Source organism: Mobula hypostoma, chromosome 2 (assembly GCF_963921235.1).
Source record: "Mobula hypostoma chromosome 2, sMobHyp1.1, whole genome shotgun sequence".
NCBI classification, from domain to species: domain Eukaryota; kingdom Metazoa; phylum Chordata; class Chondrichthyes; order Myliobatiformes; family Myliobatidae; genus Mobula; species Mobula hypostoma.
The window spans coordinates 112,936,470-112,954,128 of record NC_086098.1 but is presented as its reverse complement, the minus strand read 5'-3'; the positions used below and the strand labels follow the sequence as shown (position 1 = coordinate 112,954,128).

At 39.1% G+C, this 17,659-nt stretch overlaps 1 protein-coding gene across 2 annotated transcripts in view; it reads left to right on the top strand.

Annotated features, from left to right (window-relative positions):
* ahi1 (Abelson helper integration site 1) overlaps nt 1–17,659 on the top strand; it is a 216,059-nt gene that overhangs the window by 79,900 nt on the left and 118,500 nt on the right. For both annotated transcript variants that reach the window (XM_063040430.1, XM_063040431.1), the window contains 3 exons: nt 7,466–7,671; nt 12,854–12,905; nt 13,991–14,067. In XM_063040430.1, the coding sequence (XP_062896500.1) occupies nt 7,466–7,671; nt 12,854–12,905; nt 13,991–14,067 (335 nt within the window). The remainder of the gene's footprint in view (nt 1–7,465; nt 7,672–12,853; nt 12,906–13,990; nt 14,068–17,659) is intronic.

The window sequence follows — 17,659 nt, the reverse complement described above, 5'->3', positions numbered from 1 at the left end:
TAACGTGTAGGGAAATTTGACATCAAAAATAAAGTTTCAGACTGTTTTCTAAATGGAGAGAATTCAAAAATCAGAGGTGCAAAGGGAGTCAAAGATGTAATGTTGAGACTTTAAGAAGCAATGGTGAGGCCTCACCTGGAGTATTGTGAACAGTTTTGGGCCTCTTAGAAAGGATGTGCTGAAACTGGAGGGAGTTGATAGGAAGTTCACGAAAATGATTGCAGGATAAAAGAGGCATATGAAGAGAGTTTGTTGGCTGTAGGCCTATATTTACTGGAATTCAAAAGAATGAAGGGTGACCTAATTGAAACCTATCGAATGGTGAAAGGCCCTCATTGAGAAGTTGTTTCCTGTGGTGGGAATGACTAGAGGACACAGCTTCAAAGTAAAGGGGTGTCCTTTTAGAACGGAGATGAGGAAGAATTTCTTTAGCCAGAGACTAGTGAATCTATGAAATTCGTTACCAAGTCTTTATACTTGATAAATTCTTGATTGGTCAGGGCATGAAGGGATACAGGGAAGCAGCAGGAGATTGGGTCTGAGAGGGAAAAAGGATCAGCTATGATGAAATGGCAGAGAAGACTCAATGGACCAAATGGCCTAATTCTGCTCCTATATCTTATGGTCGTATGGTCGTATGGTCTGAAGTCCCAGTTCAAGATTCTCTCGAGATTAATTTGCAGGCTGAGTTGGTAGTAAAGAAGGGAAATGCAATGTTAGCATTTTGAGAGATATAAAAGTGAGAATGTATTGCTAAGGCTTGAAGGTATGGGTCAGGCTGCATTTGGAATATTGTGAGCAAATGTGAACCCTGTTTCTAAATAAGGATGTGCTGACCCTGAATTGAGTCCAGATGAAATTCATAAGAATAATCCCAGAAATGGAAGTCTTAACATAGAGTTTGATGTCTCTGGGGCTGTACTTGGAGTTCAGAAGGAAGAGATCTCTTCGAAAACTACCATTTACTGAATGGCCTGGACAGAAAGGACGTGGAGAAAATCTTTCCATATGTAGAAGAATCCAGTATCTGAGGGCACAGCTTCAGGATAAAGGGATGCCCTTTTATAGCAGATGAGGAGAAATTCCTTCAGCCAGTGGGTGGCAAATCTGGAATTTTTTGCCATTGAGGTTGTGTAAACAAGTCATTGGATGTATTTAAGGCAGAGCTTGATAGATTCATGATCGGTAAGGCTTATTTGGAGAATAAGTTTTTAAAAAAAGACATGATTGAATGGTAGAACAGACTCACTGGGCCAAATGGCATAATTTTGCCCCAATATCTTATGGTCTCAGCTATGATACGTTCTTTTTTGTCTTCCATTTTCCATTTCCCACCCTGCCAAGCTCCACAATCAGTGGATCATCTTCCATTTTTGTGCCACCTTGCCTCAGCATCAGACTTTCCTTCTAGCACCCATCTATCCATACTAAAATATTTCTTCTTCTTTCAGCACAGTGGTTTCTGTATACTATCTACAAACTATGCTCTTATTACCTTTAAAGTTCAAAGTTAAATTTATCAGAGTACATACCTGACACCACATATTGCCCTGAGGTTCTTTTTTCTGCAGGCATACTTGGCAAATCTATAGAACAGTAACTGTAAACAGCAGGAGCTATAAACCATAAACAAACTGTTGAAATGCAGATATAAATAAATAGCCATAAATAATGAGCATGAAATAACAATGTAACAAAGTCCTTAAATGAGTGTAGGTATCCCCTTTTGTTCAAGAGCCTGATGGTTGAGGGGTAGTAACTGTTCATGAATCTGGTGGTGTGAATCCTGAGGCCTTCTACTTGATGGCAGCAGGGAGAAAAGAGCATGGCCTGGGTGGTAAGGATCTTTAATGATGGAACCTTCTTCAAAAGCAGCTCCCAAACCCACAACGTAGGCATTGAACATGGAAGTACACATCTTTGCCTGCTAAGTGGGCTGATCAACAAGCATCCATTTACATGAATCCCAAGCTAATCAAAATTTTTTCCCACATTCCCATCAACTCCCCCAAGAATCTACCATACACTTGCACACTAGAGGAATTTAGATTTGTCAATTTACCTATCAGCCTTGCAAGTGGTACTCAAAGCCCATAAAATAATTTTTATCTTAAAAGGCCACCTCTCAGCAAAGATGTTGCTGATTACAAAATTCTCTCTTGCCTCTAGTGTATCATCATAGTCTTGTAATTGAGTAAAAGATCCAGACCTCAAATCCAGGAAAATTGGTTATGGTTCATAAGCAGCATTGATCTTTCCAGAATACTTCAGAGGAATGGAGAAACTAAATAGAGACTTAAAAGCTGGAAAACTACCACACTGTCGTTGTAAAATATTCCAAATTATTGGCAGGATAGATAATCAAATGTTAGTTCTTCTCACAGGTGAATATTGTGTGCTTCACAGTGAACCAGGTCCATAGGCTGCATTGTCTGACACTGGAATCTAATCCAAGCTCCATCATGGCAAAAGTTGGAGAATGAATTCACTTCAAGAATGTCTCAAGTCTCCTTGAAAAGTTGAATTTGCAGACTATTAGGCGGAACATTGGCTGACAGCATGTAGAGAAACACACAATATGCTAAATAGGCTACCCACCTGCCCTGTCAAGCACTAGCAAACCCACCTGCGGTAGAAAGTGTGCATCTCACTCAGTATTCTTCAGCTGCCTACAATGCACAGGTTAAGAAAGTCATTCTTGGCCCCAAAAATCAGGCTGGGAAGAAGAAAGCACAATCACTACATGGAAGGAATAGAAACTACTTTTGTCACATTGTGTGTTCACAAAGACCCACACTCAGTGTTTTAGGAACAGCTTTTTCCTCTCCATCAGATATCTGAATGGTCTATGAGTACATTTTTTGACTTTTAAGTTTTTTAAAGGACCCTATCGTATCCACCTCCACCACCATTGCTGACAGCCCATTCCATGCACTCACCACTCTCTGTGGGGGAGGGGGAACTTACCCCTGACAACTCCTCTGTACCTACTTCCAAGCACCTTAAAACTGTGCCCCCTTGTGCTAGCCATTTCAGCCCTGGGAAAAAGTTTCTGACTATCCACACGATCAATGCCTCTGATCTTATACAACTCTATCAGGTTACCTCTCATCCTCTGTCGCTCCAAGGAGAAAAGGCCAAGAATTTTATTCATTGGAATGTAGGAGAATGAGAGTAGATTTTAATTGCGGTGTATAAAATTATGAGGGGTATAGATGAGGTTAATGCAAGCACTGAGGTTGAGTGAAACTAGAGCTAAAGGTCATAGATTGAGGGCAAAATGTGAAATATTTAAGGGAAACCTGAAGGGGATCTTCTTCAGTCAGGCTGGTGAAAGTGTGTAACGAGCTACCAGAGGAAGTGGTGAATGTAAGTTCCATTTCAACATTTTAGAAAAGTTTGGATAGGTACATGGACGTGAAGGTTAAAGAGGGCTATGGTCCAGGTACATGTTGATGGAACTCAGCAGAAAAACAGTTCAACATGTACTAGATGGGCCAAAGAGCCTGTTTCTCATCAGTGGTGCTCTATGACATCATCAGATATTTATCTGTAGCATTGTGGGAGATTATAAAGAAGTGGTTATTTCATTTTAAGAGATGGTGGGCCATAGTCTTACATAAAAGGAACACTGTCCTGCCCTCTCAATTTGCCTTCTGTGGATACCAATGTACAGAATAGGTAATGGCGCTTTCATGTATATTTATAAGTACAGAGGATTCCAGTTAATTAGGCCATTGGTGAATCTGGGCAGGACAACTGTTAAAGAACAAAAACTAATGGAGAAAATAGCCAAGGTTTTCTTTGTTTAATTGAGACAGGAGACTGATGCCGAACATTTCTAGCTACTGTCAGTTGCATGCAGGTGCATGGCTGTTAGATACTACACTATGTTTAGAGCAAACCATTTTTCAAAAGCATTATTTTTCAAAATGCATGTGTCTGTGTTCAAAAAGCAGTGATTTTTGTCACTGATAGTTAGTGAGAAATAAGCAGTAAGGCATTTCAGAACCGTTTTGCTCACTGTGGTTTCAAGCATTCAGTCATGGAGATACGAGAAACGGCCTGGTGTAAAAATGAAACAATTTCACTACAATTAAGTACTATGAAGAATTTGAACGTATTGACAATCATCTTGAATGCTACAATGAAAATGAAGATTTGGAGGATGCAATCATTGATAGCATTGTATGAAGGCAGTCCATTATCTACACTAAGTGTCTCTGCTTATTTTGTTCATTTACTGCCAACCAAATGAATGTGTACGCTATGCAAGCTAATACAGTTTTATAGTACTGTAGGTTATTGGTAATGTTCTAATTTGTTCTGTATTTCATTTAAACTCCTAATTTATTACTCAGTTAAATGGTAGTTTGTTTTTATACCTCTTTAACTATTTCCATGAAACCAACTTATTTGGACAGCTGCTTAACTGGGTCAAAATGTACTCGTCCCATGTGTCCTAATTAACTGGAATCCACCATTATAAACATAAAAATTAACATCACAAACCAGCAGTGAGAAGACTGCAGATGCTTAATTCTGGAGCAAAAAAAAAAACCCACACAAGATTCTGTGTTTTGAACTGTGCATGTTTGGCAGTTTCTGTGGAGAGAAAAGGACAGTCAAAGTTTTGGATTGAGACCGTTCATCATCTAGATGAAAATAGAGGAGTCTAAAAAGGTGAAGGGTAGGGGTAGAGCAAGAGTGAGGGGTGGATCTAGGTAAGGTGGAGTTGACAAAAGGGCTGCCAGTGATGAAATCTGATAGGAGAAGAAGGTGGACCATGGTATCAAATAAGGGTGATGGAGGATGGCGGAGGGAAATCAATGGAAGGAATCGGAGTGTGATAATCTGATAGGGTGAGTGCTGAAGTGGAAGAAGCAGGGTGATTAGTGGGGTGGGTAATCAGGAGCAGAAAGAAAAGGGACAGAGAGGAAGCAGGTTACTTGAAATTGGAGAATTTAATATTCATACCTTTGAGCTGTAGACTATTCAGGCAGAACAAGAGGTTCTGTTCTTCTTACATGTTTTGTGCCAGCTACAACAGGATACCACCACCAGCATATCTTCACCTTCCCCCCACCCCCACAATTCCTGCATCCTGCAAGGATCACTCTCACCATATCTCCTTTGCTTATCTCTGACATCCCCCACCCCTGTCTTCCTCTAAGGCACTTCCCCCTGTAACTGTAGGAGGTATAACACCTGTCCCTGCATAGAATGTACAACAAAGATTCTTTAGTCCATAATTTTGTGCTGCCTTTTTAACCTACTCCAAGGTCAGTCTAACCCTTCCCTCCCACAAAGCCCTCCATTTTTCTTTTGTCCAAGTGCCCATCTATAAGAATCTTTTAATGTCTCTAATGTGTCTGCCTATACCACCACCCCCAGCAGTGCATACCATGCACTTACCACTGTGTTTAAAAACAAAACTACTTTTGTCACCTGCTCTATACTTTATTCCAGTCACCTTAAAAGTATGCCCTCTTGTATTGGCCATTACCACCTTTGGAAAAGGCACTACTGTCCACTCTGTCTGTGCCTCCTATCATCTTGTACACCTCCATCAATTTACCCCTTGTAACCTCATAAGGCATATTCTCTAATCCAAGCAGCAACCTGGTAAATCTCCTCTGCATCCTCTCTCAAGTTTTCTTATAATGAAGTGACCAGGTGGCCATGGGGGTGCTCTGGTTTCCTCGTACATTCCAAAGACATACGGGTTAGTACATTAATTAGCCTCATGGCTGTAATTGTGTGGCACTGGCTCATTGGGCCTGTTACAGTGCTATATTTCTAAATATAAAATATAGTTAAAAATGTTAAATGGAAGTATTGAACACAATGCTCCAACTGAGGTCTCACCAGAGTATTACAGAGCTGCAATATTACTTTATGGCTCTTGAACGCAATCCCAACTAATGAAGGCCAACACACCATATACCACCATATAATCACCCTATCAACTGTGCCCCAATTTTGAGGAATCTATGGACATAGATCCCAAGATTCCTCTGTTCCTAAAATTTTGGCATTAACCTTGTACTCTGCTTTCAAGTTCAACCTTCCAAAGTGAATCACTTAACACTTTTCCAGGTTGAACTCTATCTACCACTTCTCAGCCCAGTTCCACACCTATCAATGTGCCATTTTAACCTACAGAACTGTGCAAAAGTCTTAAGTACATGTATATAGCTAGGGTGCCTAAGATTTTTGCACAGTATGTAACGTGGAGTGGAGAGCGACTTAGTAAATCTGGCGAAGGATGTTGGGAGTGTAGGACAGGTGGCAGAGAAGGAGTGCCAGAAGCAGGGAGGAGGGAATGGTGCAGGTACAGGTACACGTACACATATCCCTGAGACACAGGCAAGGTAGTCGGACTCCAAACTATTGGTTTGTTGATCATTACAGAATGACTCTCCGGTGCTTTCCACTTCCTTCCACCCTCTCCCTTCCCCCTTTTCCCAACCATGATTCCTCTCTCACTGCCCCCTTCCCACTCTCAGTCCACAACAGACATCCAGATCAGAATCACGTTTATTATCACTCACACTTCATGAAATGTTTCTTTTTGCAGCAACAGTACAGTGTAATACATAAAATACCCTAGCTGTACATATGTGCCTTTTTCACAGAACTGTATGACAGCCTTCTACACCCTCCTTAACTCCACCAACCTCTGTGTCACCTGCAAACTTACTAACCCTCCTTTCCACCTCCTCATCTAAGTCATTTATAAAAATCACAAATTGCAGAGGTCCCAGAACAGATCCCTACAGAGGACCTTCAGTCACGGAACTCCAGGCAGAGTATGCTCCATCTGCTACCACCCTCTACCTTGTATGGGCAAGTCATTTCTGTATCCATGCAGCCGGGTTTTCCTAAGTACAACACCTACTGACTTTCTGAATGAGTCTACCATGGGAAACCTTGTCAAACGTGTTACTAAAATCCATATAGGCCACATCACTGCTCTGTCTTCATCAATTTGGTTTTGTCACTTCCTCAAACAAGTTAGCCAGGCTCATGAGGCACAACCTGCCCCTCACAAAGCCATGCTCTTCTCCATTAGTTTGCCCACCACTGATGTCAGTCAGTTGGTTGTTTCCATGTACAAAGCTTGAGTGCAATGTGACTAGAAAAATAGCAGACTGTTGATTAAATCTGCTCATTAAAGAAATGAAATTTAAAAACACTTTATTGGCAGTACATATTTTGCATCTCTAACCTTCTATGCTACCTTTCAAAACAGGGAACTTGTGAAGATTATTATTGTATTCCATTCAAATTGTTTTGGAAGTAGTGGTAAATGCTATTTGCATTATTGTTTTAATGGTTCTTATTTCATAGCTATATATTAGATATAGGTCTTTCCTTTACAATTATTGATACAACGTAACACTAATGTTTAAAGCGCCATATAGAATGGTGGTTATTTAAAATTTTTTCATTTTCTTTCTAGTTGCTCAGGTGGAAGCTGAAAGTATGAAAAATGTCAGTAGAGCAAATTTAAAATCTACAACTACATCTACACCAAAAGGACCCAAGATTCTCAGCAGCAGTTTTGATGGTGGGACTTCATATGATGCCTCTCTTTCTTCATTTAGTCATATATCCAGGATGTCCATGAAAATGCAAAAAGTCAGGGAAAGACTGGATTCTGTTTTGGTATGTACTATTCATTGATTTAGTTGCTGATTTAAGTTGGGCACGTAGTCAAGTGGTTAAGGCATTCGACTGGCGTTCTGAAGGTCCTGAGTTCAAGCCCCAGCCGAGGCGGCATGTTGTGTCCTTGAGCAAGGCACTTAATCACACAGTGCTCTGCGACGACACTGGTGCCAAGCTGTATGGGTCCTAATGCCCTTCCCTTGGACAACATCGGTGTCGTGGAGAGGGGAGACTTGCAGCATGGGCAACTGCCGGTCTTCCATACAACCTTGCCCAGGCCTGCGCCCTGGAGAGTGAAGACTTTCCAATGGTCTCGCAAGACTAACGGATGCCTTTTTTTATAGTTGCTTATCAGTAATATCAAGGTATAATTTTCACAGCCCCTCTTTATAAAGAAAACGTGCTCAAAAAATGAACAAAGAGTGTTGGATGGTCCTTTTTAGATTGCAGTACTATCTGTAAGTATACCAAGTGTTTTTATTTTGTATCAGACCCATCACTGAGTGAAAGCCTTAGATCAAGTCAAAGTGGTAGGTGGGTAACAATGTGGTCATAGTTACGGAAGATTTCAATTTCTGGAGACCAGATGTGGGGAATGGCAATTTCAACCAAGAGATGCAGAATTGATATGATCGCCATGTGCATAGAGTCACAGAGCACTACAGCACAGAAAAAAGGCCTTTTGACTCTTCCAGTCTGTGCCAAACTATTATTATGGCTGATGCCGTTGATCTACACCTGGATCATAGCCATCCATACCCCTCCCATCCATGTACCTATTCAGATTTCTCTTAAATGTTGAAATTGAACCTGCATCCACCACTTCCACCAGCAGTTCGTTCCACAGTCTGACGACCCTCTGAGTTAAGACGTTCCCCCTCAGCTTCAACTTAGAAACCTAAACATGTTCAAAAATCCATCTCAACTAATACTGCTACTTTTTGGATTTAACATTGTGCATACCTTATGATTTCAAAAGGACGCGAAATTTAAATATAAAAATGAATAGTCACGCATATTAAGCAAGTGTATAGCATCTTTAAATTAACATTCCAACCATCTATTGGTGAGTAAACTGTTTTAAAGATATTGCAGTGTTGTAAAGTCAGAACTGCAAGTAATGTCCAAGATTTTAAATAAGCAATTTTTTTTGCTTTATTGACATGAGAAATGTTTGTAGACAAGTCAGCCACTCAGTTCCAATGAGAATATAAATTTGGTATATATTATAAAATGTGTGAGGAAAATTGGCAATAAAAGCCGAGAATGGAGGAAATTAATGTGAATTTGGATGGAATGCTCTGCATTAGTAGCGAAAGGGACGTGTTGAAAGGTTCCAGTTTTGATGAAAGCGCGTGGTGAAGATTTGATTGTATTAGTAAAACAAAAAATGAGGAGTCTTGAAAGAAAATTAATAAATATCTCCATAGAATAAATTTTGTGTAAAAATGTGCAAACCAATTAGAAAATGAGTAGCAGAAAGAAGGTTTAACAGGTGAAACCAACCAAAGCATGTTTAAGATCAGATCTGAGGGAAAACATCAACATTTTACAAATACAAATATATAAGAGGTTGAGAGGCCACAGTGCAGCAATGAGGAATTGTGATCATAAGTGCTTGTAAAATAGCTTTGATAACCAGTGCTTGAAGGTTTATCAGCAAGCAAATTTACCTTGAAATTGATTGAGCGTGTGTGACATTGGGTATATTTAAGGCAGAGGGTGATAGATTCTTGACTAGTCAGGGCATGAAGGGATAGATATGTAGAGAAGGCATGAGATTAGGGCTGAAAGGGAAATGGATCAGACATGATGAAATGGCAGAGCAAATTCGATGGGCAAACTGGCCCAGTTCTGCTTCTATATCTTATGGTCTGAAAACACTTAAAGTGTAAGTCACATAAGAGTCCATTCTGCCTTCATTCCACATCCTTTTGTTTTCATTTGTTTCGGTGAGATTTGAATTCATGTCTAATTCTAAATTTTTGCCATACAGTCCCATTTAAAATAAGTGGAGTCTGGGATACTTTGCCTGATCTGACTTGGCACATATTCTGAATAGTGAGCTCAACAAGTCTAAACTTCACATGAAGTCCAGCAACGGAACGAACTGACGCGTTCCTGGCCCTCAATCTGTTAGTAAGGAACTTGCAAGGAAGTCACAGACTTTCAGTTTTAGACACCAGATGAGTCAGTTCAAGTCGGAACTGCAGGAAAAAGTCAACATAAATAGACCTTTAAACTTTTTGCATGCACAGTGTTATAAGAATTCCAGACCACAGCTTAAAAATGATTATTCAGTTAATGGGATTGTTTTATAAATGGAATAAACAAGAACCTTCATGGATAAGCATTCATATAAAACTCATCTAAAAGATTTAAATAAAAATATCAGGAAGTTGGGTATTATGAAAAGTGTAATTATTGCAAAATATGAGTACAGAGAGATTTGGAATTCGATGTGTGTTTTAGGTTTTCATTTTTAGTGTGCTAAATTAGAACCAGTATGTTCTTCAGCTGTTTAATTATTTCACCAGAAGCACTGTTATGTAGTAAGCAGAATTGTTTAGTTATTCAAGACCAACATTATTACTGAAAAGAAGGCCATCTATATTTTTAATAGTATTTGCTGTTTTTGAAGCTCATGAAAGACAGGTGTTCCCAATTTGTGAAGTCTTTGCCCAGGTGCATTCACCCTGTGGGTGGAAGCAAGGGAATCCAGCCAAGATTAACTACTTTCCATAAAAAAAAAATGCATTACATTTTCAATGGAAGCAATTGTTAAGAAGACTTTAGGGGCAACAAGATGGTGAATTACCGTGTGCTGATGCTATTAACGGAAATATCCGTGGATGGTGCACCTGTTTTGTGTGTGGAGGTGAGGGGGTGTCAATTGACAGGGATCATTAAGGATTATTCAACCCAATGCAATCTTGGAATATTGTCAAATCGAGAAAATTGAGTACCTATGATAGTTAGAAATTTATATTTAGATTACAATTGTTTTAATGTGCGAATTGTAATACATTTATTATACTGTTTTTAAAAATGGAGATTTAGAATGTTGCTTTGAAAATTTTAACTCCTTTGTGCATCCAGTATTTGAAATTTATAATTTTGTTTCGCACTCACTGCTAGCATGGTACATAAAGTACAATGTAGATTTCTCTTTCAATCAATCAATTTTGTCCCTGCACCCAGGAATTTGGCCAAAAAATTGCAACTTTATTGACCAGGAGTAATAAATGATTTTGTCCCATTTATTGGATTCCACTGTTTCAACGTGTTTGCTTTCCATCACAGGAATGCTATATTTCAACCTCAATTCACTTGTTTATCTTAGTCTCTCTGCTGATGAAGGCATTTATGCCTCATGTCTTTACACTAATGAACACATTAGTCATTCAGTTGCCATTCAGTCTTTTAAATTATGTCAGTTGTGTAAAGGGTCTGCTAAGTGCATTTTTGAGTTTGGGCATTCTCCACCCAGAGTACATGCAATTGCTTTGATTTCAGCACACCTCCCTCCAAATGGCTTTCAGCATGGAAGGGTTCTGCTGTTTAAGTACAGTGAGAACATTCCTTTGGCCTATTTGGACTTAGGAAGTGACATCCTGGAGTCCAGGGTAAACTTTACAAACTGCTTCTAGAGAAAGGCATACAGTTTATTGAGGAAAGTAGAAGTTGGCTGGCAGTTCTGAACATGATTATCAAACTGTTCCTTGTTTTCGCGATCAACTTGTCTTGTATCCCCGATTTAACTGGCAGTTTTATAGCATTGCAACGTATCTTCTTGATTTGTACAAATATCAACATCATTTTCTTGTTCCATAATTCTTGCATTTACATGTGCTCATTTCCTGTTCCCTGACTTGCTTTTGTGTATTTACTTTTGTGAATATACGAAGCAAAATGTTTGAAATTACTTTTATGGGACTGTTTCCTTGCTGTTTGTTTATATACAGTGGATTCTGGTTCATTGGGGCACACTGAGACCAGTACATTTTTGGCCCAATTAAGTGACTGTCCAATTAGCCGAAGTTTCATGAAATAGTTCTTAAAAAAAGACAAACTGTGTTTCACTGAGTAAGAAATTGTGTATTTAAATGAAGTGCACAACAAATTGGAACACCACCAATTTTACTACAGTACTGTAAAACTGTATATTAGTTCCAAATGGCTATTGACAGAAAAAGTCATACAATGTACGCTGCAGTGTTCTTTTGATTGGCTGTAAATTAACAAAATCAGTGTAGACACCTGGTGTAGATAATAGACTGCATTCATTACCTTCCTGCATGAAGTAGTGTCAAAAATCACTGCTTTTTAATTCAGTGTCGGTCAGCCTAAATGAATAACATAACACAAAGTGTATGCAACTAATGCTGTTTAAAAATTGTTCTTTCAAAGTACGACATAGTGTCTAACAGGCACACAAATGTACATGACTGACACTAGTTAGAAGCTGTTACAATCTCCAAATCTTCATTTTCATTGTAACTTTCAAAATGATTGTTGATACCTTCAAATTGTTCATAGTTCCTCACTTGCTGAAATAGTGATATAGTTTCATTTTCATTCCTGGCCTATTCTTCCATCACCAGGCCTGAGTGCTTGAAACCGCAGTGAGCAAAACGGTTCTGAATTGTCTTACGCGCCAGCTATCAGTGACTGAAATCAGTAATTTTGAACACAAGTATATGCAACTGACATTAGTTAGAATCTGTTCAGCAACAATTGAACAGTTATATGACGTCGTATCCCAAATAAATGAAGGAAGTCCTGGGTTTTTCTCATTTAGTTTTTTTTTCCTTTATGAATTGTCCAAAATTAGTGGCTGCCCCAATAGATTGATCGCCCAAATAACTAGACCACTGTGTAGGTTTTCTTCCTAATTCAGTAATATTTGAGGCAACAGGTTTTATAGTATATTTTTTTCCAATCCAGGAGTGGAATAGTTCATTGTAATATACTTTGTACGGATATTTACCTACTTTGGTAATTTCATGTAAAATGTTGAGATAATTGTATGATAAAACTGGTAAAGTAAACTGAACTACCTCCCTTTCTTAATGTGTGACAAGCTCAAGCTAGGTGCAGCACTGTCAAAGATAACAAATAAATATGGTTGCCTAATGTTAAGTTGTTCAAAATATTGATATCTGAACCTCATTTATTGTAGGACTCGGTACAACAAAGTACCTCAGAAATGGACCACTATCTAGTTCAACAAGGTATGTATGTGTTCAAGTGCAGACACTAACTTGTTATTTATTGCCTGCTTTTCCAGTTTTATTTCAGCCTTTCAGTTTTTCTCATAGCTTTGCTTAGTTATTAGGTTCCAGTGACATTATACTTACTATTGGAACAGAAGTACCAGTTTGTCTAACACTGGACAAGTGTGTGGAGATATGCAATCAATCTTCTGTGTCTGTTTAGCAGAAGTAAACATTCAAAGAAGCATGGAGCATTGTAGTGATAAAGTTATTGGACTGGTGACAAGCCTCAAATAACAACCGATGGACCCCAGTTCAAACCCACAGTAATTATAATAATGATTTGATAATCTAATAAGCTGTACCACAAGGAATCAAGTGTTAGCAATAGCAACCATATTCTCAGTGGATTGCTTTGAAAACCAACCTGATCTTTCAAAAGAGCATATCTGCTATCCTTGCATAGTTTGGCCTATATGCAATTTCATATCTGTAGTAATAGAGATGATACTCTGATGTCCTCCCAACTGACATGCCAGCCTCTTGGCCCAGCGGTATGGCATGCCATTTTGGAAGACAGAATGATGTTTTGCCAGTGATGCCCACATTCTGAAAAAATGAACAAATAAAGCTAATAAGAACATAGCATTTGATATAAATGAAGTCCAGAGGGAAGAAATTGGTTCAGAAAAGTTTTTATATTTTGTTGGAAAATGATTGAATGAAGCTAATTGTTTTTAAGATTAATTTTAGAAGAAAAATAAAGGAGTTAATTTTTGAGAAGAAGGCATCAAATTGGTAAAAGGAAATTGGTATTCAGAAAAATTGTTCAAAGTTTTTAATTTAAAATTGTTTGTTCTGCAGTAATGAATAATGAATATGAAAGCCAAAGTATCAACATGGTTTGGTTGAGCTGTGTCCCGTCTCTGTTGTGATTTGTATGTAACGGACTTTAATTACTATGATGTTTTAATAGAAAGTTGCTATGTATTGCACTTTGTTACATGTTGGTCTAAGTTTACATTTGCAAAAAGTTCCAAAATACATTTATAATTAATTTATGTTAACTTTGATAGAACTAATTTTCTATTTTTATCCAATAGATTTGGCTCCCATGACGTCCTTGGATATGAAGCAGGATTCCAGTTTTAGTTCAACAGGGATTTCCTTTCTCAACAGTGTAAGAATTGATGACACTTATTGCCAAGATGTTAAAATGCCACACTTCTGATAGAAAATACCTCACAATGAAAGCGACTTGTACTTTTTATTTTGCATCAGGCTGGGTGGAAAAATTTCTTAAGATTTTGTATTTGTTTCTTATAAGGGTATTAAGTTATGATCATTTTTGAATTAATGCTTTTCAAGTATCAACAGCTTATGCAATAGCATTCAGTTAATTTTTAACTCTGTCCAGTATACCTTTAAATCCACAACATAAAATGTCATATCCATGAATTGATAGTTTAGGCATTAATGGGAGAAGGAAGCTTTGTGAATCACATCATCCTCAAAAATGGCAAAGATCAGCAGGACCACTACCTTGAATTAGGATTGCTACTGTAAACTGTTCTTGGCCTCATCCTGAGGTTCCTATCAACATGTACGGAAGTCTTCAGACAATTCAATTCACTCCACATTACATCAAAAAACAGCCCTGATCACATTCTAGTAATAATGCTGAAGAGTAGAGCAGAATATTATGTCTAGCACTGGTACAGAACTAAAACAGTGGAAAATTGCTCACACGTGTCCTTTGTCCAAAGAAGAACCGATCAAACCACTTTCAGTTTGTTTTATTTAAGTGATGAAAGGAATGATCAAATCATTCTATCACAACCACTTCACCCAGATTTCATTATTGATTTAAAGTTCAATCTGAAAGGATCTGAAATTCAAAACTAAATTTAGACATTGGTGCATCAATTCAAATAGAATTAGTATCAAGGTAAGGAAGTTAATCTGAAGCCAGTGGACATTGTGAGAAAATTCTCTAATGGTTAGTCATAGCTGCTAAAAAGACTGTTGTACTTTTCAGTACAACATTTTTTTAATAGCGCCTATAAAAAGTATTCATCCCCCCCCCAGAAGTTTTTCATGTTTTATTGTTTTACATTGAATCACAGTAGATTTAATTTGACTTTTTTGACACTAATCAACAGAAAACGACTCTTTGGTGTCAAAGTAAAAATAGATCTCTACAAAATGATCTAAATTAATTACAAATATAAAACACAAAATGATTAATTGCATAAGTATTCATCCGCCTTTAAAATGACACACCAAACTGGTGCAGCCAATTGGTTTTGGAAGTCGGGTGAATGGAGATCTGTTTTTGGAGACCTGTGTGCATTCAAGGTGTTTCAATTGATTGTGGTAAAAATACACCTGTATGTGAGTGAGTCAGTATCCTGGCAAAAACTACACCGTAAAGACAAAAGAACACTCCAAGCAACTCCACAAAAAGGTTATTGAAAAGCACAAGTCAGGAGATACACCAAAATTTCCAAGTCATTGGATATCCCTTCGAGTACAGTTAAGTCATTCATCAAGAAATGGAATGAAAATGGTGCAGCTGTTAATCTGCCTAGAACAGGCTGTCCTCAAAAACTGAGCGACTCTGCAAGAAGGGGACTAGTGAGGGAGGCCACCAAAAGAGCTATGACAACTCTGGAGGAGTTACAAGCTTCAGTGGCTGAGATGGGAGAGACTGCACATACAACAACTGTTGCCTGCGTGCTTCACCAGTTGCAGCTTTACAGGAGAGTACCAAAGAGAAAACCACCGTTGAAAAACAAACTCTCATGAAATCTCAACTAGAGTTTGCCAGAAGGCATGAAGGAGACTCTGAAGTCAGCTGAAAGAAGGTTCTATGGTCTGATGAAACCAAACGAGCTTTTTGGCCATCAGACTGGACGCTATGTTTGGCATGCCAAACACCGCACATCATCAAAAACATACCATCCCTACCATGTTGGTGGCTGCATCATGCTATGGGAATGCTTCAGTGCAGCAGGCCCTGGAAGGCTTGTGAAGGTAGAGTGCAAAATAGATGCAACAAAATACAAGGAATCCTGGAGGAAAACCTGATGCAGTCTGCAAGAGAACTGCAACTTGGGAGATGGTCTGTTTTCCAGCAAGACAATGGCCCCAAGCATAAAGCCAGAGCTACACAGGGATGGCTTAAAAACAACAGTTAATATCCTGGAGTGGCCAAATCAGAGTATAGACCTCAATCTAATTGAGAATTTGTAACTGGATTTGAAAAGGGTTGTTTACTCATGATCCCCATGCAATCTGACAGAACTTGAGTAGTTTTGTAAAGAAGAATGGGGAAAAATTGCAGTGTCCAGATGTGCAAAGCTGATAAGAGACCTATCCACAAAGACTCAAGGCTGTAATTGCTGCCAAAGGAGATCTACCTGCCTGTAGGTGAAATATACCTTTGCTCTGTTTGGTAGAAGAGGGAGTGAGAGCAGAAGTGCAGGATGTACATGTGGTCAAAAGTAAAATTCATGACATATGTGAATGACCATAAGCCTGATTCTGATATGGGTCTCTATTATGGACAGAGTGGGAAGTGGGCAGAGAGAAGGGAATCATGGTTGGGAAAAGGGGAAAGAATAGGGGAGAGAGTGGGAAATGCTAGAGAGACATACAGGTTTCCCCTGCCGTCCGAAGGTAGAGCGCTCCTATGAAACGGTTTGTAAGCCGGAATGTCGTAAAGAGAACAAGCAATTACCATTTATTTAGATGGGGAAAATTTGTGAGCATTCGCAGACCCAAAAAATAACCTACCAAATCATGCCAAATAACACATAAAACCTAAAATAGCAGTAACATATAGTAAAAGCAGGAAAGATATGATAAATGCATAGCCTATATAAAGTAGAAATACTTTTCTACAATCACTGCTGCACTGTCCACCGTAGCGAAAATCTCACGCAAGCGCTTCAGCAGAAACTCTCTCTCCGGTAACCTTTAAACTATGAAGCTGCCAAATCATACCAAATAACACATAAAAATACACAGCCTATATAAAGTAGAAATAATGTATGTACAGTGTAGTGTCACTTACCAGAATCGGGAAGACAGCGCTGAGCACACTGATGGTGGTGTGTTTGGCTGAGACGTCGGAGGTTGGGGTGGTGCAGTGGTCCCCACCCTCCAGGCCACGGTCCGATACCGATCCGCGAAGTATGCAGCGGTGCAGCGGTAGCTGGGATGCACCCAGCACATCTTTAAGAAAAAAGCCGAAATAAACAAGCTAATTAATTAGGTGCAGCCCGGCACATAAATGTCGGCCCAGATCAGCCGTGACGCAATCGGCAATCGCGTCTGATCTGGGCCAACATTTACGGGCCGAGCGGCACCTAATTAATTAACTTGTTTATTTCAACTTCTTTTCTTAAAGATGTGCTGGGTGCGTCCCAGCTACCGCTGCATTCTTCGCGGCAATGTATCAGTCCATAGCCCGGAGGTTGGGGTTGTGGGACACTGGGGTGTCATCTCATCGTCGTCTGTTTCCATCAGGGCAGGCAGGTCATCTTCTTCTATGTCTGCCTGCCTTGATGTCGAAGGTGGAGGTTCGTCGTCTGCTGTGGCTGATGTGGAAGGCTTAAAAAACGACAGTATGCTTGACTGCTTAGCCTCCCGCATTTTTCTATCATACAGTTCTTTGTAAGCACTCAAACCATCCTGCAAATATGCCCTAAACCTATGTACCCATTAGAAATTAAAGTCGTACTTTTCTGCAATCATTGCAGCAAAAA